The 16,377-nt window shown below is 39.0% G+C and overlaps 1 protein-coding gene across 3 annotated transcripts in view; it reads left to right on the forward strand.

Moving 5' to 3' along the window:
* LOC130914348 (intermembrane lipid transfer protein VPS13B-like) overlaps window positions 1–16,377 on the forward strand; it is a 625,421-nt gene that overhangs the window by 201,386 nt on the left and 407,658 nt on the right. For all 3 annotated transcript variants that reach the window (XR_009062893.1, XM_057833447.1, XM_057833446.1), the window contains exons 20-21: window positions 8,712–8,821; window positions 13,700–13,832. Coding sequence is in view for 2 of the 3 variants with exons in the window: in XM_057833447.1 (XP_057689430.1) it covers window positions 8,712–8,821; window positions 13,700–13,832 (243 nt within the window). In the remaining variant the exon portion in view is untranslated. The remainder of the gene's footprint in view (window positions 1–8,711; window positions 8,822–13,699; window positions 13,833–16,377) is intronic.

Genomic DNA, 16,377 nt, shown 5'->3' on the forward strand with positions numbered 1-16,377 from the left:
TGGTTTGCAGATGGATGCACACCCACAAAAACACACACTGTTTACTGCATTATCTGCTCTAGCTGCATGTAATGTACCCTGTTCAATTTACATGACATAGGATGTTCTGATTATCGTAATCCCGTAAATCATACAGATAGAGGCCCATTAGCTTTCCTGTGTTCCCTTTCTTAGTTATTCCATCTGTTTATTTTAACTCTCTGCCTTATAGCATAGATTGGCTCCTTTTTTTAGTATGTTTTTTCTTTTTGTTTCCCCACTGACACCCTCACAGTATAGCACGTATAGCATTTTCTCTTATCATTAATCATTGTCACAACTACCCTCATCGACTAATCAAGTGTGCATGCACACAAAACCAGTGGTCAGGCTTTCTGTACACCAAGGGTCTGTTTCAAGTCAAGCTAGCTTCTGTCCTCTGGTTCCTTTGGAAGCATTGTCCTAAGGTCGCAGCCCCACGTGGATACAATGATTGCTAGTAAGAGTTTGTTTACATAGGGAGTATATGACTGAAGAGTACTTTATTTGGATGTCATAAGTCAAGAACCAACCTCGTAGCTTGACAACGATGCATGTACACGATTCTATGTGAATTTTGAACATACTGTTCCTTGCACCAACCCAACCACCCAGATCTGAGTCATTTTTGTGTAATGCCAGCAGGTCGTGGTCCGTCACGTGCGTACATGCACATAAACACATACGTATACATTTATAGTTACTGACACTCACCCCCGATCCAAAAACCAGCAGAACACCTGTCGAACTGCATGGCTCGCACCAGGACACCTTCAAGTTATGAGCTCATCGGAAAAGCAATTAAAGGAAACATAGGCCTTGCACGCTTGCGTAATGTTTTGTTTTGCTACTTGGCTTCGAAATTAACTAAACCTGTCAGAAGTCATCTGGCTGACGTGAGCTGGGCTATATTTATTTATTTTCGGTTGGAGAAGCTGGACACATAGTCCCAGCACTGCCTCATGTCCAATAATGAACCAATTCTGAGGGGGCGATTAGCTGGCTAAAACACGTACACTTCCCCCTCTTCTCGATGGGTGGGGGTTGAGTATGTTTTTTTTTTTGCCTGTCTGAAATGCTGATGGTTTGGTGTTGGCCCTTGTAGTTTGAAGGTTGTGCCCTTTTTAAGGTCAGGCCCTCTTTAACCCATGACTTAAATCTCCTCTGGGGAACATGATGCTGTACACACTTAGCATTGTAACATCATGCTATATAAAGATAAATACATAAAAGGTGAATATGCCTTCAGAGGGCTGACATTTTACACGTATTTGGGAAGTCAAGAAAAAAAATAGTCAGCATAGGGATAACATTTAGAGGCCTTGCCTCCTTCTAGTCTTGTGATTCAACATGGCCTTAGCCTGGGAGCAGCCTGATGTCAGAGAGCTGTAAAACAACACCAGCAGCCACACACTCACTTTTAAGTCTACTGGTCTTAAGCCTTTCGAGAGAAAAAAATCACCTTTGACATTAATAGGTCCATTGTGGGTGAGTCAAGGTAAGTGTGTCCTTATATGTCTGCACATACACAGCGCAATTCACGAGAGTTTTCTCAAGGAGTAATTTATGAAGTTAGGAAAACACATCTGTTGTCATTGTCATCAGTTTCCGTAATTATCCATGTGCCACCCTGTTAGAGCAGAGAAAACAACAGTTAGCGTCCTACTGAGGTCGCCCCATATGTATGTCAGGCTGTTTCATGATGCTGCCTGCTTCAAAAGAGTTGTCATTCTGTGCCTGTTATGCCAACACAATGATGGAACAAGAACACAGTTGTGTTAATAGCCTTGATCTTCAAAGCACAAAAAGGCAGGTCAAAACACATATTTATACTGGGGACACAACTACAGCGATATTATTTGCTCTTTAAGAGAGAGAAAGAAAAAAACTTTGCATTTTCAATTGGTAAAACAGCACTCAAAGAAAATTTTAGAAATGCAGAAAAGTAACGGCCCGTGATATATTTTGGAGAACAGTTCTCGAAATCAGAAGTTTTCACATTTTTCTGCTTGAGGGTGGTCAGCAATCTTAACTGTTTTTTTAGTGACAGAACCAAACAAATGAAAACTTTTTAGGATTTATTTAGTCCGTAAGAAATCGTAGTCTTGCAGCGCAAGACAGTTCTTCCTAATTCATCATGCAGTACCATCAAGTCGTCCATCCAGCTCTCAATCTTAGCCTTCTTAGTTTGCATTTACATGGTTCCGTCTTGGTTCCATCACCATTTGAACGATGTCGCAATTCGGTGTGAAAACGATGTAGTATTCATGCCAGGCCCTAGGCGGCAGTGCAGTAAAGCAATGACGTCCACGTGTTTTTCTCTTTTGCTTCAGTAGGCACAAAAAGGTGAACATAAAACATATTTAAATTAAAAATATTATAAAAACAGAAAATTCAAGCCGACGTTCCTCCATGTTTGCTGTTTTGAATGTTTAATAGCAGTGACAGCGCATGGCCAAAGTGACGTGTGTGAATGCTAATTTCTTTGGACTGAGAGTTTTCCATTCATACGGTAGCGTAGCAAGCCCGAGCTTTGTAGGCTGGAATCAAAAGTTTGCGTCTTCTCCTTTTTCGCGGTTATCGTGTAAAGGCAAAGCCATTCTGCAAACAAATCATTGTGTCTTGGTGTCGCAGCGTCACCATTTAAACGGCCCCCTAGATTCGCGCCAACCGGGTCAAGAGGCGACAGCTGCAGACGTGACATCACCAGGAAACGACTATCTGGTTGAATACAACGGCGGAGTGCAAAGCGTTTCTGCTTAAAGTAGCTCTACCTAATTTTTTTTTTCTTTTCCTTTCCTCGAATTGAAGCTATTGGAGGATTGGAGTTATTGTATGGTGCTGCGGAAGAAGCTGTTGGATTTTCCCAGTGCTATCAATATACTACAATGATTCCTCATTTTTGGCTATTAATGGGGACCACAACCGGCTGCGATAAGTGGAAAAAAAAGTGAAATAGGGTATTCAATGTATTTATTCAAATTTAGCATTGGAAAGAGATACTTTACGTATAAGAAATGTTTTTTCACTTTTTTTCCCCCCCAAAGTATAATTAAAAAATATATACAGTGCCCTCCATAATTATTGGATTTATAATAATTATGTGTTTTTTAGCTTCTAATATTTTTTTCCCTCCTAAATAATATGGGACCTCAATGAAAAAAAGAGAAAAATCCAACCTTCAATACAATTGCGTTTATTCAGTGAGGAAAATATCCCACATAAAGAAATAATTATTTGACATCAAATAATGTGTGTCACAATTATTAGCACCCCTGTTGTTAATACTTTGTAAAACCCCCTTTTGCCAACAAAACAGCACCTAATCTTCTCCTATAATGTTTCACAAGATGGGAAAAGACAGAAAGAGGGATCTTCAGCCATTCCTCTTTGCAGAATCTCTCTAAATCGTCCAGAGACCTGCGTCCTCTCCTCTGTACTCTCCTCTTCAGCTCACCCCACAGGTTTTCAATGGGGTTGAGGTCTGGGGACTGAGATGGCAATGGGAGGAGCTTGATTTTGTGTCTGGTGAACCATTTCTGTGTAGATTTGGCCATATGTTTAGGGTCATTGTCTTGCTGAAAGACCCAGTGACGACCCAGATTTTGATTTAAAATGTCCTGGTATTTCAAAGCATTCATGATGCCATGCACCCTAACAAGGTTCCCAGGGCCTTTGGAAGCGAAACAGCCCCACAGCATCACTGACCCACCCCCATACTTCACAGAATCTGCAATAGGTAAAATGCTTGGTGTGAAGAAATCAACTGTGGGAGCAATTATTAGAAAATGGAAGACATACAAGACCACTGATAATCTCCCTCGATCTGGGGCTCCATGCAAGATCTCACCCCGTGGCGTCAAAATGATAACAACAACGGTGAGCAAAAATCCCAGAACCACACGGGGGGACTTAGTGAATGACCCACAGAGAGCTGGGACCACAGTAACAAAGGCTACTATTAGTAACACAATAAGCCGTCAGCGACTCAAATCCTGCACTGCCAGACTTGTCCCCCTGCTGAAGCCAGTACACGTCCAGGCCCCTCTGCGGTTCGGTAGAGAGCATTTAGATGATCCAGAAGAGGACTGGGAGAATGTGTTATGGTCAGATGAAAGCAAAATAGAACTTTTTGGTAGAAACACAGGTTCTCGTGTTTGGAGGAGAAAGAATACAGTGGTACCTCTACATACGATCGCTTCGACACACGAACTTTTCGACATCCGACGTAAAATTTGACTCGCCATTTGTTTCTACATCCGACGACATGCTCGAAATACGACGACAATGGCAGCACCGCAGACGAATGCACGGCGGATTTTCTTGTGTGACAAATCAACACAGGTTTCAGAAAAGGTTGGTACAGGTGGTGAAACAAGGAAAAAGTTGATGCTTACCTTCTAAATGAAGATGCAAATGACAGAAAAATATGAGCGTGGGGTGGGCATCCGTGAAATGGCTCAACAATACATCTCCACGGTCCTCCTCCGACCATCGTTCGCCAGTCTTTATAAATTAAGCTGACAATTCTTATTGTGGTAACATCTCCAAAGAAATCGCCAGCTTCGCCACGTTTTCATCATTTCTTTCACAACTTATTCAACACAAAACGCCTGCTGTCTGCCGCAATTGACGGTGTTCTCAAGAGAACATTCAAAGTGAAAGTGAAACTCAAGCTCACCGGTCCAGGCACGTCAGCCCCGCGGTGCGTTCAGGTACACAAAAAAACGTCCGCCTTATTAGAACCCGATTCGTTACACTATTACAGGAATTATTATTATTCTTTTTATTATATTATTCCAATTTTGATTTATAATTTATTTGTTTTGCTACGTGTAATTGCCATTTGTAATAGCACCAGCAGTATTTTTTAAGGATTTAGTGCAGGTTTTTGGGCTGTGGAACGAATTAATGGAATTATAATGTATTCCTATGGGAAAATCCTGCTCGACATACGACCATTTCGACTTACAAACAAGGTCCTGGAACGGATTAACTTCGTATGTAGAGGTACCACTGTACTGAATTGCATCCGAAGAACACCATACTCACTGTGAAGCATGGGGGTGGAAACATCATGCTTTGGGCCTGGTTTTCTGTAAAGGGACCAGGACGACTTATCTGTGTAAAGGAAAGAATGAATGGGGCCATGTATCGACAAATTTTGAGTGAAAATCTCCTTCCATCAGCAAGGGCATTAAAGATGAGACGTGGCTGGGTCTTTCAGCATGACAATGATACCAAGCACACAGCCAGGGCAACAAAGGAGTGGCTTCGTAAGAAGCATTTCAAGGTCCTGGAGTGGCCGAGCCAGTCTCCAGATCCCAACCCCATAGAAAATCTGTGGAGGGAGTTGAAAGTCCGTGTTGCCCAATGACAGCCCCAAAACATCACTGCTCTAGAGGAGATCTGCATGGAGGAATGAGCCAAAATACCAGCAACGGTGTGTGAAAAGCTTGTGAAGAATTACAGAAAACGTTTGGCCTCCGCTATTGCCAACAAAGGGTACATAACAATGTACTGAGATGAACTTTTGGTATTGACCAAATACTTAATTTTCCACCTTGATTTGCAAATAAATTCTTTAAAAGTCAAACAATGTGAATTTCTTTTTTCCCACATTCTGTCTCTCATGGTTGAGGTTTGCCCATGTTGACAATTACAGGCCTCTCTAATATTTTCAAGTGGTAGAACTTGCACAATTAGTGGTTGACTAAATACTTATTTGCCCCACTGTGTGTGTTTATATATATATATATATATATATGTATGTTTGTATATATATATATTTTTTTCTTTAAATAAATGTTTTTTAAGCACTTCAAATGTAATAATAAGTTTCAAACATGTTACTGTCACACTGAATTATTTTTAAACAACTTTGTTAAATGCTTCATTGAGTGAGTCCACTCAAATCTGCTCAAGCTGCTCACTTACACACAATGAGTTGCCACAGCAACTGTTTGACAAGTTAAACGATGATTGACGCATGCGGTACTTTGAAGTAAGCGCCTCTGGCAAGATCAAGCCTTAACCGTCTGTAAATCATCGTTAACTTTAATAAGCAACTCCAGTGCACCGCCTGACCGACAAAAAGCAGGGAAAGGGAGGGAGGGACGGAGAGTGGGACTACGCGATCGGCTCAGACAGCTCATCTATATTTATTATTAATTGAAAAATAATTCACGCTGGACTGAGGGCGCGAAGTTTGAAGCGTGAAGTAGCGAGGGATCACTGTATTGTGTGAACAGCTGAAACCAAAGTTCATTTTTTTAGAAGGATCACGTATTGCATCAATATAGTATGCAGGGGCTAAAAAGACTAAGCACACTACCATTATAACTTCATTCCAACTGAAGTATGGGGGAAGGGGTTTTGGTGTTCGTTTTTACCACAAGGCCTGCTCATGTAACTCACATTACCATCGTTGAAATACATTGATCTCTTCACGGATGATGCAAAATTATAACCAACAAGACTGAGGTATTCAGTAATTCAACAACAGAATGCCTTCAAGAAAAAAATTACACCTTCTGGTGTGTTTCAGTCAAATGTGCACGACCTAAAATAAGAGTTTCAATTTGAATCCCTAGAGAAATTCTGAACTGGAACAATTTTGCAAATAGAAATGTTTCAAAACGGCTCCTGATTTTTTTTTCTTATTGTTAATTAAACCACAATCTGATCGCATTTTAGGACTACTTTATACAGGAAACTAGGTCATTCCGAAATGATCACCTAAAATTTTTTTTTTTTTTTTTTTTTTTTTTTTTTTTTTTTTTGCAACTGTAGCAGTATTCTGGTTTTGTATTGGTGTTTTAAGAAGGGGTAAGCTTTTTTTTTTGCTACAAATAATTCTGTTCAATTGTGCAAAATGCATATTTTCTATGCTTGTTTAGCATGTAGTAATCAAATAGGTTGATTACCAGTGGCGGCACTTAAAATTTCGCTTTATCCTATACAATAAGTCAATTACTGAATATAATGTAGGTTCACCGTGGCCCATTCTCTGGCATTTGAGTTCATTCTTGCTAATGCTGTGTTGGTCTATGATGAAAATAGTAGAAGTTGGCTTGCAGCACTGCAACGAAAGCCAAGTCCTATTAGGCAGCCACATTGTGGTATAGGAGTTCAAGCCACAGGGCTGAGATTATGATTCCTATTTAGGAAAAGGCGAGAGTGGATGCATGGTGACAAAAGAAGACTGAAGGTGGAAAAAGTAGTGCAAAATGAAGGATGACAGCGATCTGGACGGCAAAGTGAGAGATTGTAATGGTAATGTGGTGTGGAGCTTGTGGTACATGGGAAGGAGGGGTGGAAGATGAATGGGAGAACACAAGGGTGAGTTATGGAATAGATTTGAATTAGGGGTGGATGCCAGAAAAACTGTTGTTATGGACATTTGGGAGGTACAATGGGAGACATTACGACGGAGCTGATGGAAAGTAAACTGTTGGAAGATAGATGAAACAATGGAGGAAGGATTGTTAGTTTGACTTGATCCTAGGAAAACATTTGTCTTTCTTTGTCACTTTGTATCAATAGCACATCACAGGGATTAAAGTGCACCTAATAAACAATTTTATGAAATATTATTATACTACACTTAGAGTACACACACATGGTAAATGGTGTTATACTTGTATAGCGCTTTTCCACCTTTCAAGGCTCTCAAAGCGCTTCACACTACATCGCCATCCACCTACTGGTGACGCAAGGGTTCAGTATCTTGCTCAAGGATACTTAGGCGAGTTCATCAGGGCAGGGAATCGAACCCACAATCTCTGGGTTGGGGGACAACTACTCTACCACTGAGCCACGCCATCCCCACAGACGTATGCACAGACGCTTGACGCACGCATACATACATGTCACATATACATTATATAATTCGACTATAACACGCCTGTAGAAGAGAAGCAAATTAAAGCCCTTTTATTTACATTGTTTTGCATTATTATGATCGACGAGAGAGGAATGTCTGTTGAGCTGGAAAACTTTTTTAGCAAACTGTATGCTTCTGTTGCGTGCATTGTGTGTATTTGTGCATGCATGATTGTCACATCTGCAAGACAGCAAGCATTCAGGCTTCCAATGTCACACACACACATCCAAGCACTCGCGCTGGTTCCCCTTTGCCCTGGGGCCCGAAACAGCAGATTGGGGTCTTGTCCAAAGTACCATTAAACTTCTTGAAAGTCCATCCGATAGAGCTAAAACATCCTCCTGTCGTCATGCTGGGACATTCCACAGCACGCCAGAGACCCTCCACTAATCCTGCCGGCATGGGAATCATTATTGATAGGATCCTAACGCATTACCTCAGGGCTTGCGTATTGTTGGTAAAGATTATTATTTAAGAGTAAACCAAAACACAGTGTGAGTCTCAAGTATCATAGAAATTTATCAGAAGAAAATGTTATTATTGGCTTAGGGTGCTACCTCTTTGAACAGTGCAGTTGGAGGGAAAACAGTCCTTTGCTGCACACCAAAAAACAGCTTTATCCACTCAAGATATGTAGGTCACAACTGTGAGAGTAGAACAATAGTAATCCAGCTCTGCCCATTATGTCATTAATTTGAGTGACATATATGGATATTATTTTCATGTTAGTCAAATTGTTTGTCAGTTTAATGTGAAATACAGCATTGGAACTCTTTCTTACTGTCTATGTTGCTTTCTCTGTGCCCAGGTGCAGTTCTGTTGGCCAGTGTACAGGGTATATCTATCAACGTGGACCCAATCTTCTGCACGTGGCTTCTGCATCAGCCTCATAGAGGGGGCAACAGACAACCACAACAGGTGTGAGACACTTTCTTTACTTGCACTTTTTTCACTAAAGCATTTCATTTCTTTAATGTAGTTGATTTTTTTCCCTTTGAAAACAAACACTTGTGCGGATACTTTTGAAACCGGTTTAAAAGATAATGTGTCAGAGTTGTTGCAATTGAATACTTTTACCACCCCCTTTTTTTTTTTGTTGTTGTTGTTTTTTTTGTTTTTTGTTTTTGATTATTTCAATAAACTCCCAAAAAGACAGAACTACAAATCTATTCAAACTGACATCTAAATGAAAAGTGAGCTGAAAAGTACCTTTGACAAGCATTCTGCTATTAATTCCTCATGCTCTTAAAATCAAAGTTGTACAGGAAAATAGTCCTTTTCATATTGGATTATAGACTTCACTATCACTTGACGGGGCTCGGGGCCGATCCGTTGGGGGCTTATTTGAAAAAACATTTTCAAAGCCAAAGCCACTAGCGACCCAAAACCAAACAGGCACCTCTTTTAGGCATATATGAGTCACCATGAGCGGCGGCATAAAAAAATTCTGTCGTTCCATAGTAAAATCCTGATTATTATTTTTTTAATATAACAAAACTTAAAATGGCTATAAAATTTTCAGATTTTATACTAGATGCACAAAAATCACTAAATGCAGAGATTTTCAGGATCAATAACAATATTTAACATAAGTTTTTGCCAGGATTACCAACTTTTAGCAATTTTTTTTTCTCCTTCAAAATCCAACGTGGCGGCTATCACAAAACAAAAAGCTTGTTCCGTTGAAAATTCTTGTAAATACATGCTAGAATCGCGCAATTTCTATAGATATGAATGTAAAACAGTAGATTCTTGGTTAAAAGCAAAAAACGGGCAGTTATCATTCGTTTTACGTAAATATTTCAAGCCAAAGTAACAACAATTTTATCCATTGATTTTTTTTTTTTTTTCCCGTATCAAAGTGCATGCAAGGTGCTATTTAATATACGTAATTACCTTGACTCCTTGACCAAATCACTCTTCAGACACTCCTTCGTGCTTGTATGCAGTAAAACCTTCGTCCTGTTTCGACCTAAATCCGGCGTTATAACGCAGCGTGTGTTTGCGTTTTTCACAGTGAAAGCCAAATCAATGTTCTGCCTGGGTTGGCCCCGTATGGGAAGTCGTGGCACAATGTCTGTGGGAGCTGTCTTGTCAACTGATGGTGGAGTCTATGGTTGGATGTATTCAAACAAACAAAAAAAATCAACTTCTGTTCCTCATGATGAAATCAAAATGCAGCAAGGTTTATTGTCACTAGGCATGTGCCGGTATGAGATTTTGACGGTAAGATAACCGTGGGCAAAAATACCGCAGTTTCACGGTATCACGGTATTGCAATTATAGCTCCAAAATGTGTTATTTTGAGATGTATGGGTTAAAATTATTATTATTATTTTTTTTCCATTGAACAGGATTTAAAAAAAATTTTCAGAACATAGTTTGTAACGCGTGGCAGGGCAGGATGAGTGCATAAAAGGTAAAAAAGGAAGCAGACGTCCACTTATGCACTTTAAATAGACAAAAATAAATCCAGCTCAACCACTCGTCACTCGGAGCTCAGTGGTACGCACACACGCGTTCCCAGACGAACACCAACACAAAAGTAAGCAACAACAGAAGAAGAACATATATAACATAAATAAAGCAGCGCCACCACGTGGTGGATGTCGGGAGGAAGACCACTCAAGGAGGTGACTGTTACAAGTTGCAAAATGGAACATGAATATATTGTTAAAATAAATTATCAATTAAAAAAATATATATATTTGAAATAAAATTAAAATAGATATAACTTATAGACTATACCCACAGCCACAGCTCAAGTTGCTCAAGATTAGAGCTAGAACAAAATAATTTCCATAAAAAAGTGAAAACACTTCTGAATAAAAATTTTAAAAAATTCTACTGCATGACTTTTTTTTGAGGGTGGAAAAGCTCAAGTGAAGTTTTGCCATTTTCAGCCACTGTGTCAGCTCTAGTCTACATGATGTCATGCCTATGTGTTAAAAAACAAAGAATTCATAAGTTAATAAGTTAAAAATGTATAAGTTAGTTTCAAGTGTAAATATTGTTGTGGAAAGATTTCATCTAAACAAACAAACAAACAAAAAACATTGGGAGTGAGACCTCTCCATGATCCAGTGAACGTGGATTTGTGCTTAGGGCAAGAGCATCTTTCGCAATTAGCGATCTTTGATGCTATCCCCTTTACCCCTTCATTCAAGCGAATCAAGCTTGTTTTCTCACTCTGCGGCTGTAACACTCGACAAAGTTGCTCTCCCAGCTAAGCCTAGGCTAACATTCGTCTTTGTAAGCTTTTAGTTTGTGTATTGAATTTGAAAGGAAAATGTGTGTTTTGTTTTTGGCGAACTTTTCATGGTGCTAATCTGTTGAAGCTACTCACACATGGAAAAATACAATTGTACAATCTTTTAAATGTATTCATTTTGTATATTCCACTTACCATGATTTGAGAGCTCAATATATTGAAGAAAACTACGCCTTATGTTTGGAGTATTTGTTTTTGGGTTCACTGGATGTCTAGCCGAGAGCGTCACTTTCACACACAGCAACAAACGGGAAGGGGTGAGGGCTGTCGCGCCAAGCCACTTCTGGCTGCATTTTTGACACATGAAAAATAGCGAATACCGTACTACGGTCTGACGGAAAATTTTAGTGGTTTTGAAACCGCGACGTTTTCACACCATGGTAAACCGTGAAACCGGTAACCGGCACAATGCTTAATTGTCACATTACTTACATTTGAAATTTCAGCAAGTAGAGACGCGTTTTTCATGTAAATGCCCTAATCCGTTCCAAGCCCCCTAAATTCTGACACAAATCTTTTATTATGCAGAAAAATGCATCAAAACATGTTACAATTAGCTTATTGCACAATAAACATAAAATCAGTGTTGTGCGTAATGTAAAAAAACATGAATAGGCTAGAGAATAAAAAGTAATACACTCTTGTAAAGCTGTCAGAACACGAGGGGGGAATGAAGAGGATGCTGGGATATACACATACAACAGAGGTCCCTCTAAGCCAATTGGATGCCAGGAATGATAGGCAATAGCCAATGGCTGAGCAGTTATAAGTATGTTATGTTCAATAAACTCTGAGAGCTGCGAGTACCAGCCATACTTTATTTTTGCTATTCGTATCCTGAAATTTCTTTCATAACAAGTAGCAATATTTTCCCGACCTGAAAATTATGTATCTAGAGACGTTCGTAAGTAGAGGTACCACTATAGACCCTACTCACATGACGTCACAACCACGCCTCCGCGCCATATTGTCCATCTACTCGTCGTGTTGATACATTACCGCTATGTAAATTCCTCCTATTATGGCGTGTTTTTCTGCTCGTTAACATTAATAATCAAAATGGTGAATTGGTTGCAATAACAGAGAAGATAGACGGAGAAACTTGAAGTTCTACCGTATTCCGAGAGACCCGGAGAGGAGAGCGAGATGGACTGCTGCAATTCGACGTGAAAACTGGGCTCCAAACGATTACCACGGATTATGTAGTAGTCATTTTATATCTGGTAAGATGCATTTAATATATATTTAGAGGGTTTTGGGCTGACAACCACAATTAAGATAATTGCAAGGCTAATCGCCGTCAACATACAGTTTCAAATTCAAGATGCTTATTTCTTCCACCATCATTACATTTTGAATAATATTTAGCTGGTACCAAGTGAAAGAAGCTGGCCTCGTCTACGGATCATCAGTTAAACAGGTGTGTCCAAACCTTTTGCAAAGGGGGCCAGATTTGGTGTGGTAAAAAAGTACCTTGGCTGATTTACATAGAGCAATATATTTAAACAAATTTTAGCAAGCCCTTCTGTGTTTCACATTTGCTTTATTATTTTTTTTAATTCATAATTTCAACAGTCTCGTCTTTGTGGCTTTCTCTTTCGACACTCGGACTCTTGCGAAACACTGCTGCTGTGAAAAAATAAACTAGCTTCAAGTTGCTATAATTTCTCGCTGCGTATCTTCCCTGTAATGTTGTCGTACATGTCAGCGTGTCTTGTTCGGTAATATCATTATCGCGTCACATCGAACTCTTTGAAAACAGCGACTGTCTCTTTGCAAATGAGGCAGACACAGTTGTTGCATGTTTTATTGAAGAAATAGTCCAATATCCACCTATCCTTGAAGCGTCGGCCATCGCAGTCAACTTTTATTTATTTATTTTTTGATTGTCGCCATTTTAGAAATCACACAGGGTAATGTTGCTTAGAGTGCTGCTCTTAAAGTTTTTCAAACTTTCGTGAGAATAGGCTGATTTTGTGTGGACAAGATAGTTGTAGATATCAGGGTAGCAGATGTCAGGCAGATAGGGCGAAGACAGCGGGTCGAAATATATCGATTTAGGCATCAAATATGGATCTGGCGAATGGATAGACTGAAGCTTTTCCACATACCGCCTTTTATGCAACACATCCAATGAGTTTACAGCGTCTGAAAGCACCGGGGCTCCATGAATTGCTCTATAAACTGAACAACTGATTGAAACCATTGAGAATAGGGCTAAACAGAGACGGACAATATGGCGGCCGGATACAGCGACACGTCATTCTGTGACGTTGGTAAGTAGGGTCTATATCAGAATGAAAACAGTTATATCTTCCTTCAAACCGCAAAAATAAAAGTATTTGTTTTTATTCTAAATGTATTTGCTGTACGTATATGCAGTGTTTGTTTGCTAATTCAACCATCAGCAACAATTGACTACTTACTTTCCTGTCCTTTGTGTTTTTAACAGGCTCAGTGAATTAATGAATAATTCTGAATGTACTAATCTTAGATAATGGTTGATCTCAAATGTATCATTATAGAATCCAGGTCCGGTGCCTTTGGCAAAACGAAGAGAGGATGAGGTATCGGTGGGCAGCACACCATTAGTCCGGCAGCCCTCCAATCAAGCGTCTGACTATGCAAGCAGTCCTATCAAAACCAAAACTTTCACTGGTAAGTTTGCTAACCGGCAATTTCTGTATGTTCTGCTGATTGCTGCTTCTAGTTGTTTTCAGTATATAATATTATATTACTATTCAGACATTTTTTCTTTTTCTATTTAATATGGCTCATCTTAAAACTTCCAATGATTTCATATTACTTGTGACCAAACTGAAGTCCCTCACTCTCTACGAACAGATTTCTCAAAGGACACCATTCATTTAACTTTTCTCTTTAATGTACAGGTACTGTACTGTTTATGATACTAGAAGCTGCGGCCACATACATATATCATTCGTTTCACCCCCCCTCCCACCATAAACAACTAGTTATGCAAAACAACAGTCTGCCACTTGACACTTGTAATTTGGATCCTTGTTTATCAAACGTGCATTTTAAGAATTTTAAGATATTTGTCGGAATTCACAAGAGGAGATGCTGATTTAGCCAATAGACTCTTGATTGATTTTATACTTTTCAGTGTACTTTGTGTAGACTGGCGACATGACCGTGCTGGTTCTGGGTAACATTTTACCTAGCAATGGCCGAAGTGTGGCCCCTCGTCTCATATTTTTATGAAGCTAACTAACCAAAAAATATTTCTTTTTTTTTATTTGCAAGTATACCTCGCCTATGAGTCTAAATGAAGGTTATTCAGAATTGGTCTGTTTATTCTGACTGAAGTGATTATATTAATCATTACAAATCAGTTTTGGGATTCAGTTTCATTCCAATCTTAATACAAGCCTCCATTTAACCCTGACTAATCAAATTGCATTGCTTATCAATTGTGAACGGATGGTTCAGATAGTTTATTTACAGTGGTATAAAAAGTATTAACCTTTTGGAATTTCTCACATTTATGCATAAAACCATCATCAAATGTGATCTGATCTTTGTCAAAATCACACAGATGTAAAAACAGTTATGCTTTAACTTAAGCCACCCAAACATTTCTAGGTTTTCATATTTTAATGAGGATAGTATGCAAACAATGACAGAAGGGGGGAAAAATAAGTATGTGAACCATCACATTTAATATTTTGTTTTATTTTTATGCTATTTTTAATTTTCTGTATCCACTGTTGCTGATGAATGATCACAGATCCCTCCATCATAACATTATTAAAGGATAAGCTGTGTTATTTATAATTCACGTACGATATCAATATACATTTAACGTTATTTGCTCTTATCAATTGACGCATGTGGTGACATACTAATTACAGTCATTTTGCGTGTAATAATTTGTCTACACTTTTTCTGTTCAAAGTCGATGACTCTCTGCCGTCATGTGGTAACTGCCTGGCCTCTGTAAAGTGTACTGTATCACCCAAGCACCCAGTGGTTTTTAACCTTCTCAGTGAATTAGCAATTAATATGATTTATAACAATTCTCTTACCTCATCATCTGATACTTGTCAGAAGTGTAACTTATTCAGCTCCATAGTATAGGGTGAATGTCTACCCTTCCTCTTTAGCCATCCATACTGTCTTGCTGAGGCTTATAAGTACCTGGAGTGAAGCAAAAAATGAGCATATCCCGATTGTACCCAAACAGCAGAAACATCAGAGGTTGGGTTGCTTTGTTTTTATTTATTTGTTTTTGTATTTATTTATGTATTTATTTTATTTTTAGTGCTAACTCAGACAAGCCAGCACCTAGTATCGGCCCTTACAACTGCTAACTTTGAATCCTGTATATTCCGTTATGTCAGTAAATAGTTCTGGGGGCAGCTCTTCACTTGAGCTAGATTTAATGTTATGATTTAGGGAATCATAATTTCAGCAGTATCTATGGATTATTGACTTAATCCCGTGCATAAAATATCTAATCTTTTTTGAAGACACATGCTCAGAAAAGGGCTGCGGCAGCTCACTAGAAAAGTACTTGTTGAGCACTTTGCACATGATAGGTGGGCAGGCAATAAAATGATTTGCTTACGGTACAAGAAATTAAAAGTCATTTGTTGACTTTTACATTATCACGTTTATTCCTGTTACATTTAGAGGACTTTATTCTCAGCAAATTAAATGAATGGGATCCACATTCAGATATCAACTCCCAATTTTTGTTATGGTGATGCTGAATCTTATCCAATGTGAAAAGCAGGGAAATGGAAGGTTTCTTAGCAAAACTATGTGACAGTAAGTTTCTGAAAAAATGGCTCTTAGGTAAGTCATAGCCCTTTTGTACTCCATCAAATAGAGAAAAAGTTCCATCAGCAAAAGGATCAGTGAAACATATCTTGAAATTCCTGTGCTATAACATGAAGGTGTGTCCCTCTGGGGAAACATGATTATTCGGGGCTGGGAACAGGTTGATCAGTTGATTAAAACTTAGTTGTTTCCTAATTTAGAACCAATTTTTAAAGACTGATCTTGACAATAGGACTTATGTCTTGAAGACCAACAGTGACGGGTAATATAAAACTTGAGAGGTTTGGGTAAGCAATGGGAATTGAGACCAAGTTCCAAAAAGGCCCCAAGGTGGTCGTGTTTTGTTTGCATATTTTAATATCCAGTGGTTAAATTTGTAAATGTAAACCAACCCATA

Source organism: Corythoichthys intestinalis, chromosome 4 (assembly GCF_030265065.1).
Source record: "Corythoichthys intestinalis isolate RoL2023-P3 chromosome 4, ASM3026506v1, whole genome shotgun sequence".
NCBI classification, from domain to species: Eukaryota; Metazoa; Chordata; class Actinopteri; order Syngnathiformes; family Syngnathidae; genus Corythoichthys; species Corythoichthys intestinalis.